This window comes from Anguilla rostrata, chromosome 5, assembly GCF_018555375.3.
Source record: "Anguilla rostrata isolate EN2019 chromosome 5, ASM1855537v3, whole genome shotgun sequence".
NCBI lineage: Eukaryota > Metazoa > Chordata > Actinopteri > Anguilliformes > Anguillidae > Anguilla > Anguilla rostrata.
This window is the reverse complement of record NC_057937.1, coordinates 51,690,625-51,718,242: the sequence shown is the minus strand read 5'-3', so window position 1 is coordinate 51,718,242 and position 27,618 is coordinate 51,690,625. Positions and strand designations below refer to the sequence as shown.

Genomic DNA, 27,618 nt, shown 5'->3' with positions numbered 1-27,618 from the left:
GAAGGCTGCTCGTTTTCACATCGCTGTAACTAGATTTCACACTGATCAGATGCACAGCTCTAAACCCTGGTATGAGTGTAACCCAATTCCTGGGGATGGGCAAACTTAGAGGGAGGCAGTCTCGTGGTGCCAGCTGGGAGGGGGGTGGGGTCTCACTTTGCTGCTGGCTGAGAGAGGGCAGAGTCCCAATACTCAGAGGGGGAGGGTCTTCACACCACAGCTTGGGAGAGGGCAGGGTCTTATTAAGCGGCAGATTGTAAGGGGGTGGGGCTTTACTGTGCCATGTGCTGAGAGGGAGTCCTCACTGTGATGCAGGCAGTCAGGGTGCAGGATCCAACGCCTAGGATTATCAGCAGGGCTGCTGGATGCCCCATTTGGTTGAGGCGCCACGCTGTGGTGCACGGATGAGCTCCACGATCTGGGTCTGAATCCGGATCATGCTAGTGCCGACTATAGCCTTCATGAGTGATGCACAGTTGACAATTTTGCAACTCCAAAGACGTAAGAGGAGCTAGCGTTCAATTTTGTTCATAAAGCACAACTGTTAAAGAAAGTAATATTGTCAGATAGCATTAGTCTTGGCATGTATCACATACAGGCTAGTAATATGATCCACCAGTATGAGACGCCGAACTCGGTGGCAGGCTGTATATAAAAAACGGACACATCTGATATGCAGGTGAATGCCTGGTTTGGACAAAGCAGGACATGACTTACAGTATAAAAAAATTGTTCGTGCTTTTCAATGTATGCGGCAGATGGCGCTGCTCACCATTCTCAGCAAGCTTTCCGCGTCGTTCCTTTTCCTCAAAACACTTCCTGTCCTTGATATGATCTCTGCAGGAACCTGAATTCTGTCACGTGTACAGAATGAAAACAGCTTTGATATCAAAACAAAATTAAAACAGACAAAAATAAAATTTGCATCGGCGGGAAATCTGAAGCGATGGCAAGGAGGGTTTTGTAAGTGGACATCACATTTTTCAGTTTTGTGGCAGGGATTCTGACTTGTTTAGCTTGCTAGTTAGCTAGCTTCCTAGTAGATGGCAGCATGCTGGCTAGCAAGTTAACCTTGCTAACTGCTCTTTCATTGAAAAACTGCCAGTAGCGTTAGCTAGCGCCAACTTTCCCCTTGCTCTGGGGCTAGCTGGCTGGCTAGCAGGTGAAAATACTTTACAAATGAGATATTATTAATATATTTAATATTTATATAAATCGTAGTTAGTCTGGTTATTTTCACCCAAAGATGTATTTGGCCAGCTGTAGCCAAAGGCCATAAGACGAACTTTCTACCAGGCTGTTTAGCTATTTTGAATAGCCAGGTTGCATTGTCCAACAGAAAGGAAGGCGCAGACTACTCATTTAGCTTGCTTGCTAGCTAACTTCATGAAGTTCATGGTATGTTGTGCGTTAGCTTGTTTGCCAACTTAGCGAATACGTTCCTACGTTGCTGTTAGCTAGTTCAGTTATTTTATTCATTTTATATAATGCATCTGTCTCTTCAGGCAGGACTGCGCATTCCTTCTATCGAGTTCACAGGTCCCTTACGCCCTAGCATCTTAACTGTACTGATATGACGGTTAGCAGTTGGTCATCATTACTTCTAGATCATTGTTTTTGTCTGGCCATTCTAGAAATCATAAAAACGCACGATAGATCTTGAATGGCATCAGTAATGAAATCAGATGAAGTACGATTGGGAAAAATGCAGTGCAGCGGTCACAACTACATTTATAGAAAAATACCAGTTATCTCTGTGGCGCATGACAAGAAATTGAAAGTAAATGAACTGACAGATTTTTCAAAAATCTTGCTACTTAAATAACTAATTTCACGGTTTACTAGGCTGCTGTCCTTGTAATGCGTTTTGTATCGAGGCATGTCTGTTTTTGTTTTTCAGATATCCTCTCTATCAGATTGGGAACCCCCAGTTAAGGGTGTTTCGTCCCAACTTCTTCCTGACCCTCGTGAGACCAGGAAAAGAGCTGCCTCCTGACACTGTACAGTTTCGGATCCCCATTGAGTAAGTATGAGAGGTGTGCACACGAGCCTGCACATCAGACTGAAATACTAATCAGTTGCATCCAAAGCAGTACGTGTAGTATGTGTTATTAGGTTAGCTATCAGGAAACAGGGCGGTTGTGAAAATAGTTTTGTCAATGGAATTACATAATGCCAAATTATGTTTTTTTTTTACATAGTGTTTTTTTCCCATAATACAAATTTTTACCTTTGGTAAGTATTTTTGTAAGGTCATAAGCTGACGCTTTTGATTTTATTCATTTATTTATTGTTAAATGCAAGGCGTTCTCTCAAACGTAACATTTGCATTTAGTTTTTGTGAGTTCACAGAGAGACTTGTGCCATTAATCATTTTAATCATTGTGCTGCAAGTCTACCACCTGACCACTAGGTGGCAAGCAAATACCAGCAAAGACTTCATGTTTCGGAGAAGGACAGCAAACATATTTGTGCAGAAGTTATGAACACTTCTTTGGTCGAGTCACAAAAGATGAAAAGCATCCATCTTAAATCTATTATAACTCAGCAGGGATGGCAGAAATGTCCTTGGAGTTATTCTGAAACTTTGTCGTCAGTGTGACGTCAGAAAAGGTCATTGTTAGGATTGCCTAAAGCCTGTTATGAGACGCTGTGTGACGCTCTAATGAGTTAAATTATTTAGGAAAAACAGTGCAGTTCACCTGTGTTTGCCAGTCTGCGTGGGGCTGATTTCACAATCCACTCGTCCAAGTGTTTTTCTCCCTCCTTCCCCTCGTTCGTCCTGCTGTTCTTGCCAGACGCCTGGCCTGGTTATGTAAGTGTGCTTTTCCTAGTGGCTTTGATGGCTGCAGTTGGGGGAGTTCCATGATTGATACTGCACTAGTTCTGAGGCCTCACGGCCTGACTGCACCTTCTCCCCCCATCCGCACACGTTTGCTGGCTTCTCGCTGTCAAACGCTACAGTCAGAAACTCTCAAGAACAGTGATGCAAATTTTTCTTTTCTTTTTTTTTTTTAAAGAAAAGCTGACGGACGGCTGAGCTGTTAACGAATGCTTTAAATCACATTTTCACATGGGAAGAGAAAAAGTTGGCACTGATTCCAGTATCCCCCCCTGGGGGCACGCCTCAGAAATGCCAGCAGTTAGCTGCAGTGTCATTTTTCACTAAAAGCTTAATTAAACGCCCTGGAAACGCCACTTGCCATAATTCTTCCTCTTTCATCGGCAGAAACCTCTGAACAGCACATTTTCACCTGCAGCAGATCTTCCTCGTTCGGTCCCTGCTGTTGTCTTAAGAGCTTCAGTTTTTACTACGTGCACGTTTGTCACGTTTCGTGACCCCGGCGTGCAATTCCTGTCAGATAGTCGAGAGGCTACAGTATATATATATTTTTTGTCAAAGCAGCAGTGTTTTATCCGTGACGTTTTGCTGGTCGCGAGCGCGCGTTCGCGTCGGCCCTCGGACCCGTCGGTAAACCCGGTCCGTCGCACGCCCCTCCCGCGCTGGAGCTCCTTCAGACGGCCGGCGGCGGCGGAGATCTGCTGGGCTTTAATGTGTTAGCGCAGCCTGGGGAGGGGCCGGCCGTGCGGCTAACGCAGAGGAGTCCATAAAAAACGTCACAGGTCTGGGGTCCCGGGGCCCGGGCCGCTCTGGGCGCACATCAAAGGGAAGATCAGAGCGGAGCGGGGCTGACCCCGGGCGCGCCGGACGCCCTTTTTTCGCGGGGCGCGCCGCGTCCCTCCCGCCTCTCCCGCCTTTCGCGCCCGTCGCGCGGCGCGCTTATTTTGCGGCGGTGTAAAAAACAGCTGCCTTCGCCGAGAGGGATCGGTCCGGGGTCGTTCCCCAAGCCGCCGCCTCCTCCTCCGCCTCCTCCTCCTCCTCCGCGCGCGCAGATGTTCGCTCCGCCGGGCTCGGCGCACGTGTGCGAGCGGGGGCCGCAGCCTCTGCGCTCCTCAGCGCCTCCTGGCCTCTGGTCCGGCCGTTTGGGTGCATTTCCAGGTTAGGGCAGGAGCTGGTTAATGGGGACGGGGGATTCAAAGGGAACGTCTCCCATTTCTGTCCGTAGCCGAAAAGGCTGTGTGCTCTAAGTGCTTCTGCTCTTTTTGATCAGGCAGGTGTCACAGAGCCGAGGCCAGGAGACGCAGGTACTAAGGACAAGAGACCGCCCTCTCCTTTTGTCCCTTCTGAAGTGACAACAGTGTCCCTGTTGTTCTGCGGACTCACGTTAAAGCTTTTTGTGTCATTTGTGTGTGTGAGTGTGTGAGCGTTTGTGCGTACACATTGATGTCTGTTTGTATATCTGTGTGTATCTGTGTATGTGCGTGTGTGTTTGTGCGTGTGCATGCATGCATGTCTTTGTAAGTGTGGGAACATTCAGGATTAAGGCTAGCTCAGAGACTTAGTGTGAGAAGTCTGAGCCTTAGCAGAGCGGCGGTGTGTGTGTGTGTGTGTGTGTGTGTGTGTGTCTGTGACTGGCACAGAACACGCCTGGGGCCCTGTGGCTTACCGTTGTCCTACGAGGCGGATCACTATCGCGCCGTTACACCACACAGCTCAACACTGTCAGGTGTGTGTCTGTACCTGTTACACCACACAGCTCAACACTGTCAGGTGTGTGTCTGTACCTGTTACACCACACAGCTCAACATTATTGAGTGTGTGTCTGTACCTGTTACACCACACAGCTCAACACTGTCAGGTGTGTGTCTGTACCTGTTACACCACACAGCTCAACACTGTCAGGTGTGTGTCTGTACCTGTTACACCACACAGCTCAACATTATTGAGTGTGTGTCTGTACCTGTTACACCACACAGCACAACATTATTGAGTGTGTATCTGTACCTGTTACACCACACAGCTCAACACTGTCAGGTGTGTGTCTGTACCTGTTACATCACACAGCTCAACACTGTCAGGTGTGTGTCTGTACCTGTTACACCACACAGCTCAACACTGTCAGGTGTGTGTCTGTACCTGTTACACCACACAGCTCAACATTATTGAGTGTGTGTCTGTACCTGTTACACCACACAGCTCAACACTGTCAGGTGTGTGTCTGTACCTGTTACACCACACAGCTCAACACTGTCAGGTGTGTGTCTGTACCTGTTACACCACACAGCTCAACATTATTGAGTGTGTGTCTGTACCTGTTACACCACACAGCTCAACATTATTGAGTGTGTATCTGTACCTGTTACACCACACAGCTCAACACTGTCAGGTGTGTGTCTGTACCTGTTACATCACACAGCTCAACACTGTCAGGTGTGTGTCTGTACCTGTTACACCACACAGCTCAACACTGTCAGGTGTGTGTCTGTACCTGTTACACCACACAGCTCAACATTATTGAGTGTGTGTCTGTACCTGTTACACCACACAGCTCAACACTGTCAGGTGTGTGTCTGTACCTGTTACACCACACAGCTCAACACTGTCAGGTGTGTGTCTGTACCTGTTACACCACACAGCTCAACACTGTCAAGTGTGTGTCTGTACCTGTTACACCACACAGCTCAACATTATTGAGTGTGTGTCTGTACCTGTTACACCACACAGCTCAACACTATTGAGTGTGTGTCTGTATCTGTTACACCACACAGCTCAGCACTGTCAAATGTGTGTCTGTGCCTATTACACCACACAGCTCAATACTGTCAAGTGTGTGTCTGTACCTGTTACACCACACAGCTCAACATTATTGAGTGTGTGTCTGTACCTATTACACCACACAGCTCAACACTGTCAAGTGTGTGTCTGTACCTGTTACACCACACAGCTCAACATTATTGAGTGTGTGTCTGTACCTGTTACACCACACAGCTCAACACTATTGAGTGTGTATCTGTACCTGTTACACCACACAGCTCAACACTGTCAAATGTGTGTCTGTACCTGTTATACCACACAGCTCAACACTGTCAAGTGTGTGTCTGTGCCTATTACACCACACAGCTCAACACTGTCAAGTGTGTGTCTGTACCTGTTACACCACACAGCTCAACATTATTGAGTGTGTGTCTGTACCTGTTACACCACACTGCTCAACACTGTCAAGTGTGTGTCTGTGCCTATTATAGCACACAGCTCAACACTGTCAAGTGTGTGTCTGTACCTGTTACACCACACAGCTCAACACTGTCAGGTGTGTGTCTGTACCTGTTACACCACACAGCTTAACACTGTCAGGTGTGTGTCTGTACCGGTTACACCACACAGCTCAACACTGTCAAATGTGTGTCTGTGCCTATTACACCACACAGCTCAACACTGTCAAGTGTGTGTCTGTACCTGTTACACCACACAGCTCAACATTATTGAGTGTGTGTCTGTACCTATTACACCACACAGCTCAACACTGTCAAGTGTGTGTCTGTACCTGTTACACCACACAGCTCAACATTATTGAGTGTGTGTCTGTACCTGTTACACCACACAGCTCAACATTATTGAGTGTGTGTCTGTACCTGTTACACCACACAGCTCAACACTATTGAGTGTGTGTCTGTACCTGTTACACCACACAGCTCAACACTGTCAGGTGTGTGTCTGTACCTGTTACACCACACAGCTCAACACTGTCAAGTGTGTGTCTGTACCTGTTTCACCACACAGCTCAACACTGTCAAATGTGTGTCTGTACCTGTTACACCACACAGCTCAACTCTGTCAAGTGTGTGTCTGTGCCTATTACACCACACAGCTCAACACTGTCAAGTGTGTGTCTGTACCTGTTACACCACACAGCTCAACATTATTGAGTGTGTGTCTGTACCTGTTACACCACACAGCTCAACACTATTGAGTGTGTATCTGTACCTGTTACACCACACAGCTCAACACTGTCAAATGTGTGTCTGTACCTGTTATACCACACAGCTCAACACTGTCAAGTGTGTGTCTGTGCCTATTACACCACACAGCTCAACACTGTCAAGTGTGTGTCTGTACCTGTTACACCACACAGCTCAACATTATTGAGTGTGTGTCTGTACCTGTTACACCACACAGCTCAACACTATTGAGTGTGTGTCTGTACCTGTTACACCACACAGCTCAACACTGTCAGGTGTGTGTCTGTATCTGTTACACCACACAGCTCAACACTGTCAGGTGTGTGTCTGTATCTGTTACACCACACAGCTCAACACTGTCAGGTGTGTGTCTGTACCTGTTACACCACACAGCTCAACACTGTCAAGTGTGTGTCTGTACCTGTTTCACCACACAGCTCAACACTGTCAAATGTGTGTCTGTACCTGTTACACCACACAGCTCAACACTGTCAAGTGTGTGTCTGTACCTGTTACACCACACAGCTCAACACTGTCAAGTGTGTGTCTGTACCTGTTACACCACACAGCTCAACATTATTGAGTGTGTGTCTGTACCTATTACACCACACAGCTCAACACTATTGAGTGTGTGTCTGTACCTGTTACACCACACAGCTCAACACTGTCAAGTGTGTGTCTGTACCTGTTACACCACACAGCTCAACACTGTCAAATGTGTGTCTGTACCTGTTACACCACACAGCTCAACACTGTCAAGTGTGTGTATGTGCCTATTACACCACACAGCTCAACACTGTCAAGTGTGTGTCTGTACCTGTTACACCACACAGCTCAACATTATTGAGTGTGTGTCTGTACCTGTTACACCACACAGCTCAACACTATTGAGTGTGTGTCTGTACCTGTTACACCACACAGCTCAACACTATTGAGTGTGTGTCTGTGCCTGTTACACCACACTGCTCACCACTGTCAAGTGTGTGTCTGTGCCTATTATACCACACAGCTCTACACTGTCAAGTGTGTGTCTGTACCTGTACACCACACAGCTCAACACTGTCAAGTGTGTGTCTGTACCTGTTACACCACACAGCTCAACACTGTCAAGTACCCTTTACAATGTATTGGGTACAAACAGCCTGGGCGCTGTGGGTACAGAACCCTCTTAACCCCTGAAGATGGGTGGGGGGATGTTGGGGGGGCCTGTTACACAGTCAGCCTTGTGTGTAGGAGAAGAAGACCATCGGCAGCTTCTGAAGCATTCTGTTGGGATTTTTCAGTGTGGCGTGCCCCAGCTCCCTCTACGATGAGAATAACCCGAGGGCGTGCCAACAGGAAGCCACCGTCGCGCCACTTCCTGTGCCGTACCACACTGCGCCAGTTCACAGAGGCTGCTAAGCTGCCCACACAGGGCATCTTATCGTCCCGGTTTTTCCGCACGTCCGCACCTGAAAGACTGCATTTCCCCTCTGCTCTCCTGTGCATCAGCGTGACCTGCTGCTTCAGGTCCTTCACAGAGAAGCGGCTTCTCGGCCTCCATCTTGGATTCCTGCGTTTATGAAACGAAGTGCAGGACCCGGGCAGCGAGTTTAGTGCCAGGCTGCGGGTGTTTTGATGGATCAGAAGACTGATTGAATGTGCTTTGTGTCCGCCCCCCCATTTCCTCCTACCAGGCAACCAGGTGTTACAGAAATAAACCACAACGTGGACGCGGCACTGCGGAATTGGCGGCGGCGGTTGGGGGGGGGGGGTCATTCAGGGATAGGGTCATGGAGGACAATTAGCCCGGCGCAAACGGAGGGGGAGGGCAGAAGAAGGAGAAAAAAGCGAAAGCGGAGGAGGCGGAATCACTCGGTCTCTGAGTTCAGCTTTTCCACTCCAGTGACACAGAAAGGCGTCTCTCTCTCTCTCTCTCTCTCTCTCTCTCTCTCCTTCGAATTGGCGCTTTCTAGGAAACGCTCGGCGTCCCTCAGCGGGGAAAAATGCAGGCTGGCGGCCGAGCCAGCGAACTCCGTGCTCCGTCACCACTCCAGGCCTCGGCCGCAGCCGCCGCCACCGCCGCCGCGAGCGCCACACCGAGCTCGCCGCCCCGCCTGTCCGCCTTCCAGAGAGACAACGTGCTCTTCTTACGGGGCAAATTTCATTAACTTGATTCCTCGAAATTAAGCCAATACCCGGAATTTTCCCCTGTCCGGTTCCATGTCATTCTTTCCGAAGGGCTTCTTTTTTTCGCTGGCTTCGCTCTCTCTTTCCTCGCAGCTGGAGAGCGTAGCTTGCGAACGGCACCCGCTCTTTGCGTGAGCGAAAGGCTGTTTCGCCACCGTCAGTGTGGCACACTGTGTGCTGTTTTTGCCCCATTTTTGGAGCACGATGTCTGTCGCCTGAAGCCCAGGTGGTGAGCAGAGGCCTTTCCTGCAGAAGCACTGACACTCAGGTGACCTTGGGATGACCTTGGAAGTTAGGCCGCCATCTGCAGTCTACTGGGCGGTGTGCACAGGCTACAGGATGCAACCAAAATGTGCCAAATGGGCTACTTGTTGTAAATTATAAAAATAAAAAAAATTTGTAAGTCCTGCACAAACCTCTTTGAGGTCAAGTTAGTAGTCGGCTTCCTAATTATGAGCTGGTGCAGGTTCGGCAGAATTAGCACCCCCAGGTAGGTGACTGCAGGTTATCAGTGAAAGATGCCTGTTCGCTCGTAAGTACCAGCTCTTCTGTAATAAGCATGTCATGGGGGTAATGGTCTCTGGAGTTCCATGGCCATGAATCCCCACCTGCTTCTGCTGCAGTGCTCCAGGCAGGGAGACGGCCATTGTGATGCCACAATGACAGTAGTGTGCAGGGAGGCTGCCATTATGATGTCATAAAGCCTGCAGTGCTTCAGGTGCTGGGCTGACTCTGTTGTGCTATCACAATGACAGCAGTGCACAGGGATGCTGCCATTATGATGTCATACTTTCTGCAGTGCTCCAGGTGCAGGGAGGCTGCCATTGTGATGTCACAATGGCGTAATCCAATTTCCAGTTCCAGCCATGAGAAGCAGGCAGTAAACATACAGTTCAGTGGAAGCAGGGCTTGGGTGTAGTTTTCCGAGGCTTTCTGATTTATCAGCTTCCTTGTTGTGTCCGTCTCTTCTTTGCTGCGCAGGATGACAAAATGTGATGTGAAGAACTACCTGGAGAAGATCTACAACGTGCCAGTGGGCGCAGTGCGGACGAGGATCCAGTATGGTGAGTACCACTGCTTTACACACAGGGCGGCTTCTGCTTGTCTAACATTAGCTAAATCTTCACATTTTTACATAAGCCCAAAAACCTCTTGATCAATTGAAAAATTCTAGGCCTGTGACTTTTCACATTTACTTTTTCAGAGGGAAATTGCATGGGAGGGCTGTAGCGTCACCTGACTGAATCACGCTGGCTTGCGCACAGGAAAAATAAGTCATAGCGTGATTTTGCTACATTTCTTCCTATGGTTTTTTTTTGTCCCATTTTTGGACAGATTAGTTCATAGGAAATGCATGATTCTGAGCCATATTTGCCTGCTGGGAATACGCATCTCTAAGAAGTGAAAGTTTTTTGGGTTTAACCAGTTCAACAAAACAAACTCTTCACAGCAGGCAATAAGGTGGGTTCTGAAAGGGGGGGGTAACAGAAGGAGTTTCCCTGTAAAGAGTGTTTAATGACACACACACCCCCCTGCACACACACACACACACGCATAAACACACACACACTGCAGGAAGACTTGTGTATTCCACAAGCTCTCTCACTTTCTGTAATGCTTTCAAATCTAAAACAGAGGCCAGCGCTCTCCGATGGGTTTGTTTTCACACTTGCCAAATCACTGGAAGAGAAAGAGAGCAAAGGCAGGATGTGTTTATAGGATTTTGTTTCATGTCAGAGGTCTTGTGCTAATTGATTAAAGAAAACAGGGCGGTGATTTGGTTTCATTATCTTGAAACTTGCCATATTGGCGCTCTGGCCCTCCAGATGTCCCGGGATGCCCTCCCTTGAAGAATCCCCCCCCCCCCCCGTCCCCCCCGAAATGTTAGCATAATCCACTTTTCTTGTTTTTTTTCACTCTGGACTGTACACAGCTCAGTACAGTTTGAAGCGTTTTAGAGTTAGTGTTACATTAGTAACATAGCTACGCGTATGCTGTTTAATGAGGGAGGGAATCATTTGAAATGCATTTACGGTGCTGTTTACGAGAGAGAACCGCGAGCTGCAGAACTGAGGGGCCAGCCGTGGGTGGAGGGTGCGTTGAGGGAGGGCTGTAATTAGTTTGTAATTAATGTTAACGCCGTTCCATCCTAGTTGATCTAATTGACAGCATGTTAATTAGCTGGTATGTGCCAGCTGGTGTGTCAGTCACATTATGGTTAGGGAGTGTGTGTTTTCAGAGAGATGACAGAGTGGGTTTGGGGTGATTCTTATCTTCCTCTTGGGTTCCTCCTCCACTGGATGTGTGTGGAGTGGAAAGTGGAGTGGGAACCTTACCGTTAGAGGGTCCTGTCTCCCCCCTGCCAGACCCGGGGTGTTTTGGAGGGAGTTTCCATGCCTACCCTCTCCTCCCTGGGATTTGTAACTACTGAAATTCCTCTAGAAATTGGAGGGGGTTTGCGGACAGGGTGGGGGGTTTTCACCATGAGCCTGACCCCCCCCCCCCCTCTCGCAGCCCCCCCGCGTGACCCTGAGCACGGGGACCACACTCGGCGGGGAACCCCGGGCGCGGGGCGTCGGTTACCTGGGGCCGCGCGGCCGTCGCCATGGCGACGGCGCGGTGCGCTTTTCGCCCGGTTTACGACCAGGTTTCCCCTGGCTGCTCCATGCCCGTTAGCGGGTTGGCGTGCGCTGGGCGCAGCGGGCAGCGGCCTTCCCCTGGTTTTTAATGGCATTAAAAATGGCGGAGTGCCCGCGGAAGCTCTCGCCGTGTGCTGGGGGGAGCGTGTACTGCGTTTCCCCGGTCTCTTCGCGTGCGTGCTTGTTTGTTTGCGTTTGGAAGGTGTTCAGGTTGCTTTGGCTCGTCGCTTTTTGCTGCAGCAGCAGAGCAGAGCAGGGGAGGATAATTCTCTCCTGGATCTGCGAGCGTTACCCAGCAGGCCTCTGAGCGATGATGTCATGCGCAGCTGTTATAAGGTTAACAGAGACAGCCCTGAAAAATCAGACTCTCTCGCAGTCTCCTTTCTGGGAATCAAACCCAGCCTCCACCGCGGGTTCCGTGCCTTAATAATCAAGTCAGATTAAATCGACTCAAAATGTATTTATTTCATGCATTTTACAAAAAAACATTTTTACATGGTTCATCGCACACCCTGCTCTGAACCCCCCGCAAAAGCAAACCCATGGCAACAGAGGAAAGGAAAAACTCCCTTGGTGGTTAAAAGGAAGAAAACTTTGGCGGAACCGGACCTATCAACAGTCCCACCGCTGATTTCCAGCCCTTGTGTGGTCACTGTTATTCACAATGGATACATTACAGAGGGAATCGGAAAAGCAGTTTTGATAAAACTGCAAAATTGTCCTTAATTTTTTTTTTTTTTGACATGCCAACATGTAAACAGTGTAATCATACACCAGTGTTGGCTGCCTGTTCTAGCTGCTCTGCCAGTGCTCATTTAGTTAGAATGCATCGAAGCCGACTCATTAGTTTAGCTTAGCCAGCGTTCTGCTGTCAGACTCTCACAGAATGTGCCTCTTCTTCACCCCCCCCCTCAGGTACGAACAAGAAGAGGAACCACCTGAACCAGCGCGTGAAGACGCCGGACTACAAAGTGGCATACGTCCAGCTGGTAAGAGCAGGGCCGTTAGCCGTTAGCCTGTCCCCACTGTGGAACAGAGGAACTGGGGCTAACGCGCTAGCCTCCGCTGTGACCATGTGTCCTACGGTCTGCGATCCAGACCTGACCGTGGCGCCATCGACCGCTTACCGCCAGTGCGTTATCGGGCGTGGTGCATGCCCAGTGAGGGAGCGTTTCCGCTGCCTCATTGCGCAACAGCGCCCCCTCTGGCCGCCCGGTGCCCGTGTACACAACGCGGCAGTCCACAGCGGTGAGCGTGCGGCTCAGCTGCCCAGCCGCGGGAGGAGGATGCTGCGGTGCGCCTGCGCGTGTGATTAGCCGATAGAAACAGGAAGTGAAGAGAACGCCACGCTCTCCTCTCTCCTCTCCCCCCCAGCGTGTCCAGCGCGTTCCCACAGCAGCTAGCGGCTGACAATCCGAGGTGGGGGGGCGTAGCTGAGTATAACCCCCTGACAATGTCTCAATTTCACGTTCACACGCGGCAGCTTTTATTGGGTTCAGGTTATTAAACCAAACACAGACCCCTCCGAAACGGTGCCGCCCGGGCCCCGCGAGAGCCCGGGGCTTTTGTTCGGGACCCCGCGTTCCTCCGCCGGGCCCCGGGGCCACAGGTAGGCTTTGATGCTGAGCCCCTCACCTTATTGCCCTTTTATTTCCCTGGTGCTGCGCCGGCTTGTTTTTCTAGCCTCGCTCTCGCCCTTCTGAGAAAGCGGCCCCGCTTATTCGGCGTGGGCCGGGGGGTCAGGGCTCCGGTTTAATTACGGGAATTATTACAGGAAGCGCCGCTCGGAGCGCCCGGCTGCGCGGGCCGGCCGGAGTCGGGGGGGGGCAGAAGACCTGCCGGCGGGTCTCTGTGCCCTGCAGTCCCCTCACCTGCCCACACCTGTGCCTGCGATCGCCCGGCTCTTTCAGCAGCCTTCGCTGGCCTTTCCTCCTCGTTTCTGGACTGGTGGTGATGGCGACTGCATCAGGGGCGTGGGATGCAGCTCTGAGATGCATCAGTAGCTGCTCGCTGCTTCCGGATGCTTTACTCTCGCCGATAAATAAACAGCGTCTTACAGATGTTTACCCGTCTTTTCAGCTCCGAGTCCTAACAAGGGAGTAATCACTGAAGGTATTTAAACATGACACACTGAATTAGGATGCATCATTTAAGAACCCATGAATATTTCTAAGGGGGGGGGGGGGGACTTTTTTTTCATTTTTGAATTTGAAGTTTTGTCTGAATTAGAATTTAATTTCCTGTGAAGAAAGGCCTTACCTCCCAGCCTGATGAGGGTACACACAAATGCACGTGTGCATACACCCCCACACACACACACACACACGCATGCACATTCACACACACAAGTGCATGCACACACACACACACACACATACTTAAGATACTCGCACATGTACAAGTGCACATCAGGATTCCTTCTCTCTCTCTCTCAAACAGACACGCACGCATTTCAATTCATTTCACACACAAAACATACTCATGCATGCATGACCACGCATACTGACAAATGCATGCGCACCCATGCACACAATGTATACACGACATATATACATACATATACACAACAGAACTGCTCTTAAAATCCTTCCTGAGATGCATGAATTGTAATTGCAGCGAGCTTGTTTTTAAATTCCTCTGAAGTAATGCCTATCGATGCGTGAGAGTGCACAAACAGGCTGAGGCGAGAGCGTCAGTTGGTGTTAAATACGTTCCTGATATGAAATCGAATTGCCGCATTTTTCTCAGGCAGGCTTGCAGGGGGAAAAAAACAACCCCCAGAAAAGCCCTCCTTTCTTTTCGTGGTGGGTAAAAAACAAGATTGTTCCTAATTGACACCATGTGTGGGACTGTTCTGCACCCCCCCCCATCCCCCGCCCCCCCCGTACTCCTTCCATAAGCTAATATTCCAGCGCTGGTGTGGATGCTTTCTTTCCTCTCTCCCCCACTCTTTATACAAACTCCAGGCTTGTTTTGTGTGTGTGTGTGTGTGCGTGTGTGTGTGGGGGGGGCTGCATGTTAGCCGTGTTCTCGCAGAGTCGCTTTTCACACGGCCGCGGGACCCTGCCGTGTGGACATGTGCGGGGGGGGGATTCTGGGGGGTTCGGGGGGGGGGGAGGGGGTTACTGAGGGCATGCATGGTGGAGGCCTGCCAGAACAGGGAGGTCTAGAGATGGGGAAACCAAATAAAAAAGACTTTGTCAGGAACCTTAAACGGCTTTAACCTGGCGGCCGACGGAGCGGCGGGGCGAATCGGGCCCCACCGGGCCCCGCCGGGCTTTCTGCGTTTTTATCTCTCTGTCCTCTGTTTGCAGACCTTTCTCCTCCTGGGCCTCCTTGGAAACGGTGGATTTTGGCTGAGAGGCAAGGATCTCTGCCCCGTCAGGGGTCGGGAAGTTGGCTGTAGAGCTTCTCGCTAAGATGGCCGTGCATTAGACAGGTGTTAGACTTGTAGGTTTTAGATGTTGAAGTTTCCTGTGTTGATGTGTCTTCGTGGAAGTACACGCCTGTATGTGTAGCGCTTGCCACCATCCCCATCATTTTTGGCTACCTAAGTCATTTCCAAAGACAAAATCATAATGTGAAAAAATAAATTGTATTGAGATTGGTAACAAAGGCTTTTTTGACATCAAGCTACAGTGACATCTAGTGGCTGGAGGACAGAAATGCATGTTTTTTAAAAGATGGGTTTCTGAACAGAGGTTTCAGTATCTCAGTCAGTGACAGATATCGACAGTTGTCTTTTCAGGCCGACTCAGAATCAGACGTTAGTCCTGATTCAGAGTTGTACTCATTTCAGTAAGCAGCGGGGGGAAACGGCAAATGGAGCTGTGTAAGGCATTTCCTTACGGGTGTAGTTTCAGAAAGACTTGCATCCTGTCCTGCTTTCCCTACTCATGCTGCCATCCCCACTCTGGGATGCTGTGCAGATAAAGCTATAGGCTTCCTTTGTAACCAACGCTAGATGGCATCGTTCTGCTACTCTGGCTGCACTTGCTGCTTCACGTGAATTTCTGGATATGAGGTTCTGGCTCGTTCCTCTGACTCTCCTTCCCGGGGAGGGAGAATCCCCCCCCCCCTCCCTCCCCCAAACCAAAGACCTAAGACCACAGGCCAAAGGTGTGTTTCATGCTGCCAGGTATGGTGCGCACTGACTGAATAGGCCTGTGCCAAAGTACTGTGAGGACTTTTCAGTTTTATTTTACTAGTATTATTATTATTATGTTGAACATATTTTAATAAAAGATTGTTTTTCACCATCCTGTTGTGTCATTAAACACCTCTAATGAGACCTTAGTGACATAGTCAGTTGCGTTACAGGAAACCGTTAGACCTGCGTTGAATTGCGGGACATATTTCCGAGGCGCAGCTCAAGCGCATCTGGGGAAAATGGGGAGAGTTTGGACGCGTTGGGTCGAGAGGCGCGTGGCGGCGGGCCTCTTTAATGTCCTCGTAAACCGGAGTCGCGTCCGCGGTACCCTCCAGATTACAGGAGGAGAAGTGCCCTCTGAGTGGCCATGGGATTTCCTGTGCCGGCCGACACAGGAAGGAGAGGGATTTTGTTTTAAACGCTGGTGTCTGTGCGGAGGGAGTAGTCCCTGTTCCTCACGCTGGCTCCGTCCCCAGTCCCAGCAGCAGGCACTTCCACTGATCAACCTGACAGATTTATTTTCTGTTTTCCTGTCTTTTTTTTTTTTTTTTTTTTCCCTGTTGCCTTTAATATCTCCGCTGACATCGCTGAAATATAGGCCAGCGTTCGTGCCGCGACTTGCCCTGATTTTCATAGTACGCGACTGCTCCCGCCCGTTTTTTTTTTTTTTTCCCTTCCCCCCCGTCCGTGGGCTCGGTTTTCGGGGTCCGATATCAGCGGGGACGGAAGAGCGGAGCCGCGGCGGGGCGTGGGGTGGGTGGCGCGGGGGCGGGGGGCGGGCGTGCCCGTACAGGCAGGGGGGTACGCTCTGTCGTCAGGCAGAGATGCGGCGAGTGCATGACTCAGCGCCTTACAGAGTGACGGGACTGATGTCTGACACAACCTGTAACTCAAACCGCCCCTCCCCCCCCCGGTCCCACGGGCCGGCCCCCTGACCCCGCGCCGCGTCTCTAGCGCGCTGGGGGGTTTGATGTCAGCCAGCTGTCTGCAACCTCACCCTCAAAAAAAGAAAAACAAGGAGGTGGAAATTGCTTCTTTTTTTCTGTTTGGTTGCTTAGTAAAGAAACTGGCCTGGTTGAAGTAACATAAAACACCTTAATTGACCCCCCCACCCCCCCCCGGACAGGGCTTTTCCGTGGCGGGGGCTTCGCTGTGGCTGTTTCTCCCTCTTCCGTCTAAGTCCTGTGCCGCTACTGTGCAAATAACAGTGTCTGCTATGCAGATATCTCTTAAACACCTTTTGCACCCCTAGTTTGTTGTTCTTTTCTCCCCTCATTTTCCAGCAGCTCATCATAATTGCAGGCCTGTCCCTTTGAGCAGTGCCGTCTGTACAATTCGGGGGGGAGGACTGGCCACACACGCTCTGGTCTGAACCTCTCTCAACCGACCAGTTGACCAGAGGGGTCGCTATGGAGCGAGGAGCTGGGGACTGCCTTCCTTCCCTGGATGACTCTACTCCCAGTTATGCATCACCAAGCATTCCAACGCCAGCTGACCTATCACAAAGCCCCTCTGCCAAACAGAGCTTCTGCTTAGCAACAAGCACTATTCTCGGTCAACTCTGACAAACAATGTATTTTGCTCCATGAGGTGTGATGGGAGACGGTAGATAGTTGTTATTTTGACAATTTCTGTAAGAATTTTCAAGTAATGGCCATGGTAACAACCCACAGTGTTTATTAAGTTGCCTGTTAGGCGTGTGAACAGTTTGCATACATTGTTGAATTGTACTGTGGTACTGTATATCGAATGGTGTGTCTCCACTGCACTGAAATAAGTGATATATGTTGGCGGTCGCTGAGGGTAGCAGTCAGCAGTGGACTTCACAGGCTAGTGTGTGCTATCAATACATCTGAGCATCCCTTCTCATCTTTCAAGTAACGCTACCAGGCTGAACTTCTATTTTCATATATCAAAAAAGTTGGTGTAGGAGCATTGTTGCTTCAAGGCATTGTTGTCTGCATTAGCATCAGTGGACCACTGGTGAGGCTTTTGTCTTCTTCATTGGCAACAGCAGGCTTTGGCCTCAGTTCTTGCATTCTTCCTTGTTCGCTTTGCCTCCTGAACGCAATCCCTCACTGCACGTCACAGACCATTTTGACGGCTCCTAGACACCATTAGTGAGCCGCTCGTTCGGACGTTGTCTAAAACCTCTTGTGGCTGTTTGGAGTTTGCTAACTTTACAACTGCGGAGTGTTTGAGTTAGCAACAGTAAATAAGGGTGGGCGGGATTGTTGCAAAAGGTCAATTATGCATCACCCTGTTTACCGGCCAATATGGGCACTGGCTCAGTCCGGATTTGACCCCGGGCCGCGGGGTGCACCACTGCGCTAAGGACCAGTGGCCCAGCTGGACGCGCCTGCAGGAAGGCCCATGAATCATTGCCGTGAGGCTTGCGGGCTGAGTTTGAGCACCAGATTAGGCCAGACCAAAGTGGGAAGGGGCGGTGATGGACCCTGTAAATCTTCAGACATCTCTGAGGGCCCTGCTGCTCTGTTCTCTGCGAGTGGAGATCTGGAGGAGTCACCCTCCTTCAGAATCACTTGAGTCATGTTTTTTTTAAAATCTTTCTTCCCCCCAAAACTGTCAAGCAGCAGTGATTGACTATGGTGGTATATGAATGAAGATGTTGTGGGGGTGGAGTTCTTTTTTCTGTAGGTTCCACCATTGAACGTTTCAAGATCTTCCCTCAACTATCTTGATGACCTGCCCAGCCTAACCTGGGCAGTCAGGATGAGTGCACACACATGCGCACACACACACACACACGCACGCACACACGTACACCGAAACGTAGTGGTACAACACTAGAACCAAAAATCTGTAATACCCAGTTTATTCGTGACGGAAAGTGGGTCATGGTTCTGGTGAAGGAGGTTTTCATTGTTGGCCTTTAGTCTGTATTGCTCCTCCACAAAAAATGCAATAGTGCGATAAATTCCGGTTCTATTTGTCTTGACAGCCTAGAAGTGCATTTAATGTGCATGGTTTTTTTTTTTTTTTTTTTTTACAAATACCATTCATTTTGATCCAGAACATTCATTTTCTGACATTTTAAAAGAAAGGCCGCTATTGACCCCACATCCACCCCCCCTTACCCTGCCCCACTTGTCATCAAGTGTCGTCTGATTTGGCAGTCAAATTTGTGGCGTGGCGTACGTAAAAAGACCCCGGAGATGATAAGAGTTTGACTGTGGCCAGATTTCTGTGGCTTTTTTCCTCAGAGCAGATAACAGAGGCCCGGTTCTTGTGGAGGAAAGGCCGCGGTCCGCCCTGCTCTGCTGTTTACAAGCCTGTCTCCACGCTTCCTGTGCTTCCTGTCTGATAGCGCGCCCGCTAATAGGCCCGCGGTGTCGCGCAGGCCGACCCGGACCTGCGGCGAGGAGAGAGAGAGAGAGACGCTTGGGCGTGGGGAACCTTCTGGGTTTATCCATTTCCTCTCGCTGGCCGCCGCTGCCGCCGCGGATCGTCCGTAGCCGAATTTGCGCGCTTTGGGGCGCCGTGGTGCGGATCCAGCGCTCAGCTCCGGTCTTCAGGAACAGGCTTTGGTGTGCTGCCAGTCGAGGGTGGGCTTGTTCCCCCCGACCCTTTAACGGGGGGAAGTTTAGAACGTACCCTTCCCCCTGATTGTTCTAATCTAATTTTGCCGTTCCCCTCTCATCCCCTGCCAGGCAGGGCCCCCCCGCCGGCTGTGCCGGGACGCCCCCGTCGTGCCACGGACAGAAACTCTGAACGCGCGCGAGAAAAGGGGGGAGAGCGCGCTTCGCTGCCGGGCCGCAGCCGGAGGAGCTGGCCCCTCTCGCCACGCTTCGTAAGCCTCAGATACGGAGAGGGAGGTGTGTGCTTTTAAAGAGCGCAGCACACACCCCTGGAGGCGAGGGACAGCGGGCTGCAGTCAGGACTCCAGCGGTCAGGGGCTCAGTAGTGGGGTCAGGGGTTTTTCAGGGGGGGAACAGTGCTGTAGCGGACGTGCTGTGTCGTGTGCCAGCTTCCTCTGACCCCTGTGATTTGCATGTCTAAATCAGCTGTTTTTGTTTTCCAGGGGTTTGTTATGCACAGAATGGGTACCCTGTCTGATGGTCATCAGCAGCCATTTTCACATCTGTCCTTTATGACTGGGTGTTGACAGGTACCTCATGAAACTGTACATATCCCGATACTGTACGTATCTTGATACTGTACTCGTCCCAATACGACTGGGTTCTTCTGAGCCCACACAGACGTAGAGGAGAATCTATACTTGAACGCCTCAATCATTGTCATTTGAGAGGGACCACAATCACCACTACAGTCTGTTGGTGGAGGGATACCTTTTAGCTGGTTGACATGATGTCTTTGTACGGTTAGGGCCGTTGTCTCAGTCTCTGTTTTTTATTAAAGAGTACAGACACGCATGTGCTCTGCTCTGAGTCATGTGACGTTCGCCGTCTCTTCTCGCTCTTCTTCATAAGTCAGGCCTCACTGCGTCAGCCACAGTTGGCCCTGGCGCAGTCTGGATCTGAACCGTGCGGGCCATCTAAGCAGCCGATCAGTGCCTTAACGGGGTGAGCCACACAGCAGGCTGCTGGGTCCTTATTTTGAGCTCAGCCCGAGGACCCTGCTGTGCTGTTTGAGGGCCTTTACCTCTGTCCTACGACCATAACAAATACTGACAAATTATTAAGGTAATAAAGTAAAAAACATTTTTTTAAATCGTGCTGAATCTGTAGGGCCCCAGGGATCCTGTGTAAGGAATGGCAGTGTTGCTTTCTGGCACATTCTCTGCCCATTCAGCGCACGTTTTTCTGAACGGCATTCTTTGCCGTGAGATAACATTTTTTTCCCTCGCTGTTTTTGAAAGGGAACCGTGTATTTTGTTTCCCCCGCTTTTGACGTGCGTGTCCCAGGGCAGTAATTCAGCCCCGTGTTTTCCTGCAGACCGTGTCAGAAGAATGAGCCTGCCTCTGCCGTGAGCTCCGACAAGCGAACGCACGGCGCTTGGAACCCGTGGAGATGTCCAATTTGTTTCAAAAGCAAAATGAGAGCGGAGGGTTGGGGCGGATCCAGTAAAAACGCTCTCGTTCCAAAGCGCTCTCCCCCGTATTGAGAATATTCAATGAGACGTGTCGGTGCGTAAGAAAGTTGTCATCCCAGGAAAGAATGTGACCGCTCTCTCAGATCTGCTCTCCAGTAACAAAATGGCCAGTGGCGCTGAACCGCTGATGGCTTTGTGCGGTCCTAAGCTCTCCTAAGACTCGCTAAGACAACAAGGATGTCGCTGCATGGAAAATCATCGTTGGGTTTGCCTTGCTGAGCCCATTCGCTGGAATACAATCCGTGTAGCTCCACTTAAACGGCAGGGCTTATTTCCATCTCTCTGTCAGGCTGCAGAAAGCTCAGCTAGCCGCAGTGGAGAGACAGAGTTTGTGTGCAAGGCCCGAGATACTGCAGGCAAGAATGGAATAGAATAAAATAGAATGGAATGGAATAGAATGAAATAGAATAGACTAGAATTTAATCTAAATTAGGCTTAATTCCAGGTGGAGAACTTCCCCTTTCCCTCAGCAGCAGATATAAAACACATGTATAAATAGAAATATCAGCCTGTAGCGGCTAAAGTCCTTACCCTAATTGGGGAAAAAACCCAGTGCACCTCTGGTGTGATGTGTCTATTTAAGGCAATTATGTATGTGAAGTAGTTAAATGCATCATATATATATACGATGCGTTTAACTACTTCACATACATAATTGCCTTAAATAGACAGTCATCAGACCAGAAGTATGCTGGGTTTTTTCCCCAATTAGGGTAAGGACTTCAGCTGCTATATAGCTGCTATAGGCTGATATTTGTATTGTATGTATTATAACAACTACATCTTATATGTGTTTTATGTGTACTGCTGAGGGAAAGGGGAATTTCTCATCTAGAATGAACGCATATATATATATATATACACACCCAGATTCCTACGTACCTGTGGTTTTTTTGACAGATGGGTTACTTACATGTTGCCTCTCTGAACTGTCAACTTAAGCCAGTATTAATGCTGTCTGTTATCTTGCCACATTTATTATTGCTTTTTAAATGGATTCAGTTCGGTTATTTTCACATGGTTTTAAGCACTGCTAATGAAGCACTTTTTAGACTCCGATTTAAACGAGGAGCCGAACGGCCCGGTTTCATCCGCAAAGGCTTCTCGCACCGTCCCGGCTACAGTGCGTCCGCGCGCTTGCGTTAGCCCAACGCGTGGTAACGGTTCTCAGCGCTGCGCGGTGGGCGGCTGGTTGTTGCCGGGGTTAAGTTTCTGTGGTTCGGCGGTGTTTATGGCTGAGGGGGACAGCGTGTTGTGTGGTGGAGTGGAGACCCGCGTTAGCAGGCCTGGCTCCTGACTCATTCGTTTAAAGCAGGGGGGCAGAGACTCAAAGCGGCGGCGCTGGCGGTGGCGGCAGGCCCGCGGGGCTCTGGTTTGGTTTTAGGAGGTGCTCTCTTCCCCTAGCCACAAAGGAACAGCCGCAGGCTTTACATTACGGTACATATATTTGGCAGACGCTTTTATCCGGAGCGACGTAAGCGTCTTGGAAACGGCAGCCGGGTGGAAGCGCTGCTTTTCGTTAGCACGAGCTGGCCGCGATGCCCCTCTGCTCGGCTGTGTCGCGTCTCCCCGGCGCGGGGCAGAGTAGCGGTGTGCGCGCGCGGGTATCGGTGCGGACCGGACCGACCCAGCGAGCGGTGCGAGGTGAACTCCGCTTGCCCTCTCCCCACGGGCACGCCGAGCGGGGGTCTCCGCGTTTCGGTCAGCGCTGCGTCCGGTCTCAGCCCACAGACCGTGTCCTGGGGGGGCTGGACAGCTGGTCTCCCGGAGAGGTCACTCTGTTCCTTTAGCTTCCCTCCCTGACTCCTGACAGCCATGTTTTAAGTCTGCTTTTAAGTCCTTTTATTGTTTTTTTTTTACCTACAGGAATTAAAAATGGCCATTTCCTTCCTGACAGTTCTGCTGCTGATGAGGTTGTCGAGACACAGGGTCAGGATTAGTTTCTCTGGGGCCTAATCTTTTCCTGCACACAACTATAAAGAAAGGATGTTTTGCAGGGAATTTGCTTGCAGAGGCATTTGAAGCCATGACTGGTGATATTTTAAGTGGACTCTCAGGTCAGTGGAGTATGAATCGGAAGAGTTAATGAAAACAGCTGAAAACTCAAATATTGCTGGCCCCGATTAACAAATGGGCACATTGGGTTCTGAGCAGGGGTTGATCCAGCGGTTTACGGGGCTTAGAGTGGTAATCTTCAACAAAATGGAGTCGGGCCAATGTCAAGAATCCACAGATTAAACCACACTGGATGAATGTTTGACTGCTGTTCAAGTGCTGCTTGCGTAAAATGCAATGACCACGTGGTGAACAAAATTATTCTTACTGCGATACAAATGTGTGCACTGAATATTTATACAGACATTCCTCATGTAGTGCATCAACTCATCCACGTCCAGTCAGAAACTTTCCCACTACATGCCGATTGTCAAATGCAGGAGACGGCTGAATTCCTCTGTTAACGAGCCAAGGTGACGGCTAAACAAGCCAAGAATGCTAAGTTACCTACCTGTAGTCAGCTAGCAAGCAAATCGCGCTGATAGTGAGTTGCGGCATCAGGCAGAGAAGAATTGAAGCGCTTTGCTCCATACAGGAAAACCATTCAACCACTCATGCCATGAACGTAGGTTCGTCCATGGATGAGTGCCCATAAAATAACAAAATAAACTCTGTGATAAAAAAAAAAAAGAAAACCCCCAAGTGTTCCTTATCCCCTGATTTGTCCTGCTGTTGCAGTAATTAGCTGAAGTATCTCAGTAGTGCTTTTTCTGCCTGTATCTCATAGCCCTAGCATGCAGGCATCGTAATGGCTGTGCGTGTCCTTTCATGTTTTGTGAGAACACGCGAGTTGGAACGCTGCTGAACATTTTCTGAAGATTACAAAGCTTTGCGAATAATTGAAACATCTGCGGGCTTATAGTTACACGCTTTCTTGCCTTTTTTTAGGCGAGGTGGCGTGAATAAATGCAATTTAGAAGGAAAAAAAAAAAAAACGAGCACCTGGCGTAATAGTCTCTGTAAGTGATATAATTGATTCAGACAGTATGGATGCTCGGTGTAAGCACACGTTTCCAGAAAGCTGCCTGCGTGCCTGTTCTGGTGCATCCAGAGTACGTAGTGCATATTGTAAGGCGTGGTGCATTAGGCTATGTCTGCGGCTGTCCGTTAGGGCTGTCCAATTTAGATTCAATATGCAATATGGCTATTTTGAGTTGGGTAAAAACAAGACCAGGTTAAAACCTATTATATGGCTGGACCTAACGCACGTGATCCGGCCAGCCAATGGTGTAACTTCATCACTCAGTCACAGACATTCACGTTTGTAGGGCTGGCCCCACTGTCGCGGTCCAGCCAAAAACATTTGAATTGTGGAAGTTAACCTTTGCATATGTGGGCCTAATCGCGTCTGCTCGCTGAAAATCTAATGTGTTCCTGGTTTCAAAACGTTACCTCTTGCTTATGAATGACGCTGTTCTTTCACTTGTGTTTAGCTGTTTGAAATACCCTTTAGTAGTTAGTGCCAAGCTGACAAGATATCAGGAAGGCTCTCATTGTGCTATGTGTTTTTCCTCGTCAGTGCATTATATGGAATGCTCAGTTCTGAGCTTTTTACCATGTAAATTTTATCAGTAAAGAGTTCGAACATGTTCACAAATTCTGCTTATTATTTTAAATAAATATTCAATCTTTTTTTTGGTCAGTCCAAAATGGGCCTACTGTCCATTTAGTTTAGTTGACAGCCCTTTCCATCTTGAACTGGTGTGAGGTACAGGCATTGGGGTCAGCATAAGCTGGGTCTAGAAAATGGCCACTGTGAGGCCCTGTGTGACAGCCTGTTTGTAAACAGCACTATATAAAACAGGCAGATTTATCGAATGATTAGCTGATGCTAACCTAGTTGCTAATCCTTATGTGTTCTCCACACTGTGTAACTGCAGAGGTTCAGTATGTATACTATCAGGCTGGGGGCTAATTCCTGTCCTGTCTCTGTGTCACAGTCGCAGCAGCAGACGTTCGAGTTCCCGAACATCTTCCCCGACAAGGACGAGAAGCCGGCCGAGGGGTCCATGGAGGAGCTGCAGGACAAGTTCATGGAGGACGAGAAGCAGCGGCAGAAACCGGACCCCCGGCGCGGCGGCGTCACCGACTGGTTCGGCCTGTGAGCGAAGAGAACGGCTCCCCGCGCGGCGCGGCGTCCGCGCGCCCCCCTGTCCGCCGCGCGCGCCCCGGCAGCAGCGTAGCGCAGGACCAGAGTCACGCCCCTCCCCCGGTCTCCTCAGATGACTCCCACGGACCCGACTCTGCCCTCCGGCCACACGTCAGCTGGTTTGAGTCTGTCGCCGCAGAGCAGCCAAACTCCAAACCGCGTTGTTTAAAATGTGCTTTTTGTTTGTTTGTTTGTTTCTCTTAATTCGCTGTATTACGTGTCTGTGAGAGTCCTGTCCAAAGACTGCGGCTTTGCCTCAGGAGGTAATGTACCACCTCCAACAAGGGTAACGGAATTAAAAAGACAAGGGAAAGGACAGCACAGACACAGAGAACATTAAAGTGATGCCACTTAACTGCAGTGAAGTGGCAGAAGTCGGTTTCCTCAGGCGGGTGGAAAGCATAAATGGATGCAGGATGCGTATGGCAGCTGGATTAAAAGAAACAAAACTACAGAGTGAATCTGACAGTTGCCCTTAATTTTACTGTTACTCAAAGATCTCATTTTCTCAAGTATGAATGTTGCCTGTACAGAATGGCATCTCTATGACAGTCTCGGTTCGCTAAGCACCGAGAACAGTAATTAATAGATTGCCGTTTTACGTCAGCACCATTTTCATACAATGATTTCTCTTGTTCTCTACTGTCTCATGACTGTCGATGATGTTTTTGGAAATAGAATAAAAAATTGTAATGTTTGTGCTGTCGGGTGACGTGTGCTAGCTCCCATAGTCCACCACTGCATCCCACAGTTTGGCATCTGATCCAGGCTGTGCCTGTTTTGAGTTGTGCCAGGTACCTCTGTACGGTGACTCATCATTGGCTGCAGCAGGGGAGGCCAGCCCTGGTCCTGGGGAGCCGCGGGGTGTGCAGGTTTTTGTTGTTGTTCCTCAGTGCTTAATTGGTTAAAGCAGTTAGTTACACAGCTGACTCACCCCACCTGGCTTCCTGGCTCCCCAGGACCAAGGCTGCCCCCCTTCCCCGCCCCCCTCCCCGGGCTGCAGGAGCTCAGCAAGGGGGCAGACTTTCAGTAGGTGGTTATCTCCCCATCTTCTGTTTGGTCTGTGTGCCGCGACTGCGCAGCCCTGACTGCGCAGCTCCGCAGATCCACTGCAGCGTGGAAGAACAGCGACGGCTGGCTGCGCACGCTCCAGCAGATGCTTTCGCGTGCAGGGGTGCGCTCTTCTGCATCAACAGAAAATCTTTCAGAAAAGTGACACGCACATGACTGACCACTCTGTTGGGATGGGAAAAAAACAGGTGACTATATTATTTACCATGTTTAACATTTTAAGGACTTGCACTTCTTGATTGGTTCCAAATGTGGCAATACAGGATACATGACATAGTTCTGTTGTACATATTTTGCTGCTTGTGTCATATTTCGTTTTTCTTCCGTCATTGATGCTCTAGCTAAATGACAAAAGCCAGAATGAATCGCAGCCTTGTCTGTGAGGCTTAGCTTGCCCGTGCGCATGTGTCTACAGTGCTAGACACGATGCTTACGTAAAGGCACATATTAAGCTGCCATTTCTGGATTATGCAGCGCTGTACGTAGTGTCTGTCCAGAAGGCCTGACGGTGGGCTTCATAGAACCAGCCCAGCAACAGCCACGGAGAATGTCAATATTGATACTGTTCGCCATTGTGTTCTGCCAGGAAATGCAAAAGCCCTGCATTGTTGTAAACTGATTTGATTTAAAACAAACAATGAAAAAAGAAAAACCTGGCGTGGGGGAAAGGCGGCTGAAAGAGGGAATGGTAAGAAAAGCAGACTTGTTCTTTCTCACAGCCTGCAGACACCCCACATGAAAGTTGGGAAATCGTTGTGTGGTGTTTACGAAGCGGCCCCCCACCCCCTCCCTCCCTCCCTCCCTCCCTCCTCACCACCACCCAGCCCTTATTCGTCCTCTCTACCTCGTACCCTATAAAAAAAAAGGGGGGAGCACAATGCGTTTCGCACAGCTTTGGCTTAACAGCTGCCACCCATTTCCTTGTTTGTTCACACAATGTTCCTGACGCTTGTTAAAGATGCTGGCCCTCCTTCTCGTCCAGGGACGACGAGAAACCTGAGTTCCCAGTCCCCGAGTGCCTGTATAAAGCAAGACACGTCTGCTCCGGGGCACATAGGTTGTTTGAGTTAATGTTCTTTAATAAAACCAAAAAGCATAAATTTAAAACATACCGTGCCGGAGTAGGGGATACGTGGGGGGGGAGGAGGGGAGGAGGGGAGGGGCTCCGGCACGGCCTGTGAAATGTGCGCCGCTGACATCCTCCGAGTACAGCCTGTGCCGAGCCAGCCGGCGAGGACGGCGAGATGAAGAGGGCCGTTAATTCGCGCCGCGCCCCCCCCCCCCCCGGAGATGGCCCCGCCGCGCTCTCGCCTCGTGCTAACGTGCGAGGCTAACGGGCGCGGGGTGAACGCGAACGCGTCTCCGGCTGCAGCCTCCGCAGCCTTCTCCTCATTCGGCTGTTCTGAGCCTGCGCTGTGCGGCTGCCGGCGCGCGGCTCCAGCCTCTCGGGCGATAATTCAGCCGCCAGCGCAGCTGAAAGGCCAACGGTTATCTCTTTAACCGCACTGGT

At 50.0% G+C, this 27,618-nt stretch overlaps 1 protein-coding gene across 4 annotated transcripts; it reads left to right on the top strand.

Annotated features, from left to right (window-relative positions):
• Nucleotides 1–787: 787 nt before the first annotated feature.
• Nucleotides 788–25,734, top strand: mrpl23 (mitochondrial ribosomal protein L23). 4 transcript variants are annotated; one of them, XM_064337033.1, is made up of 6 exons: nucleotides 788–963; nucleotides 1,901–2,023; nucleotides 9,952–10,034; nucleotides 12,525–12,598; nucleotides 19,431–19,595; nucleotides 24,829–24,994. In XM_064337033.1, the coding sequence occupies exons 1-5, from the start codon at nucleotides 947–949 to the stop codon at nucleotides 19,572–19,574; spliced, it is 441 nt and encodes a 146-aa protein (XP_064193103.1). In that variant the 5' UTR covers nucleotides 788–946; the 3' UTR covers nucleotides 19,575–19,595; nucleotides 24,829–24,994. The 4 variants fall into 4 exon arrangements, with proteins under 4 accessions (XP_064193103.1, XP_064193102.1, XP_064193104.1 ...); XM_064337032.1 differs by lacking the exon at nucleotides 19,431–19,595 and having other exon boundaries at nucleotides 24,829–25,734; XM_064337034.1 differs by lacking the exons at nucleotides 19,431–19,595; nucleotides 24,829–24,994 and adding an exon at nucleotides 14,924–15,900.
• Nucleotides 25,735–27,618: the final 1,884 nt, after the last annotated feature.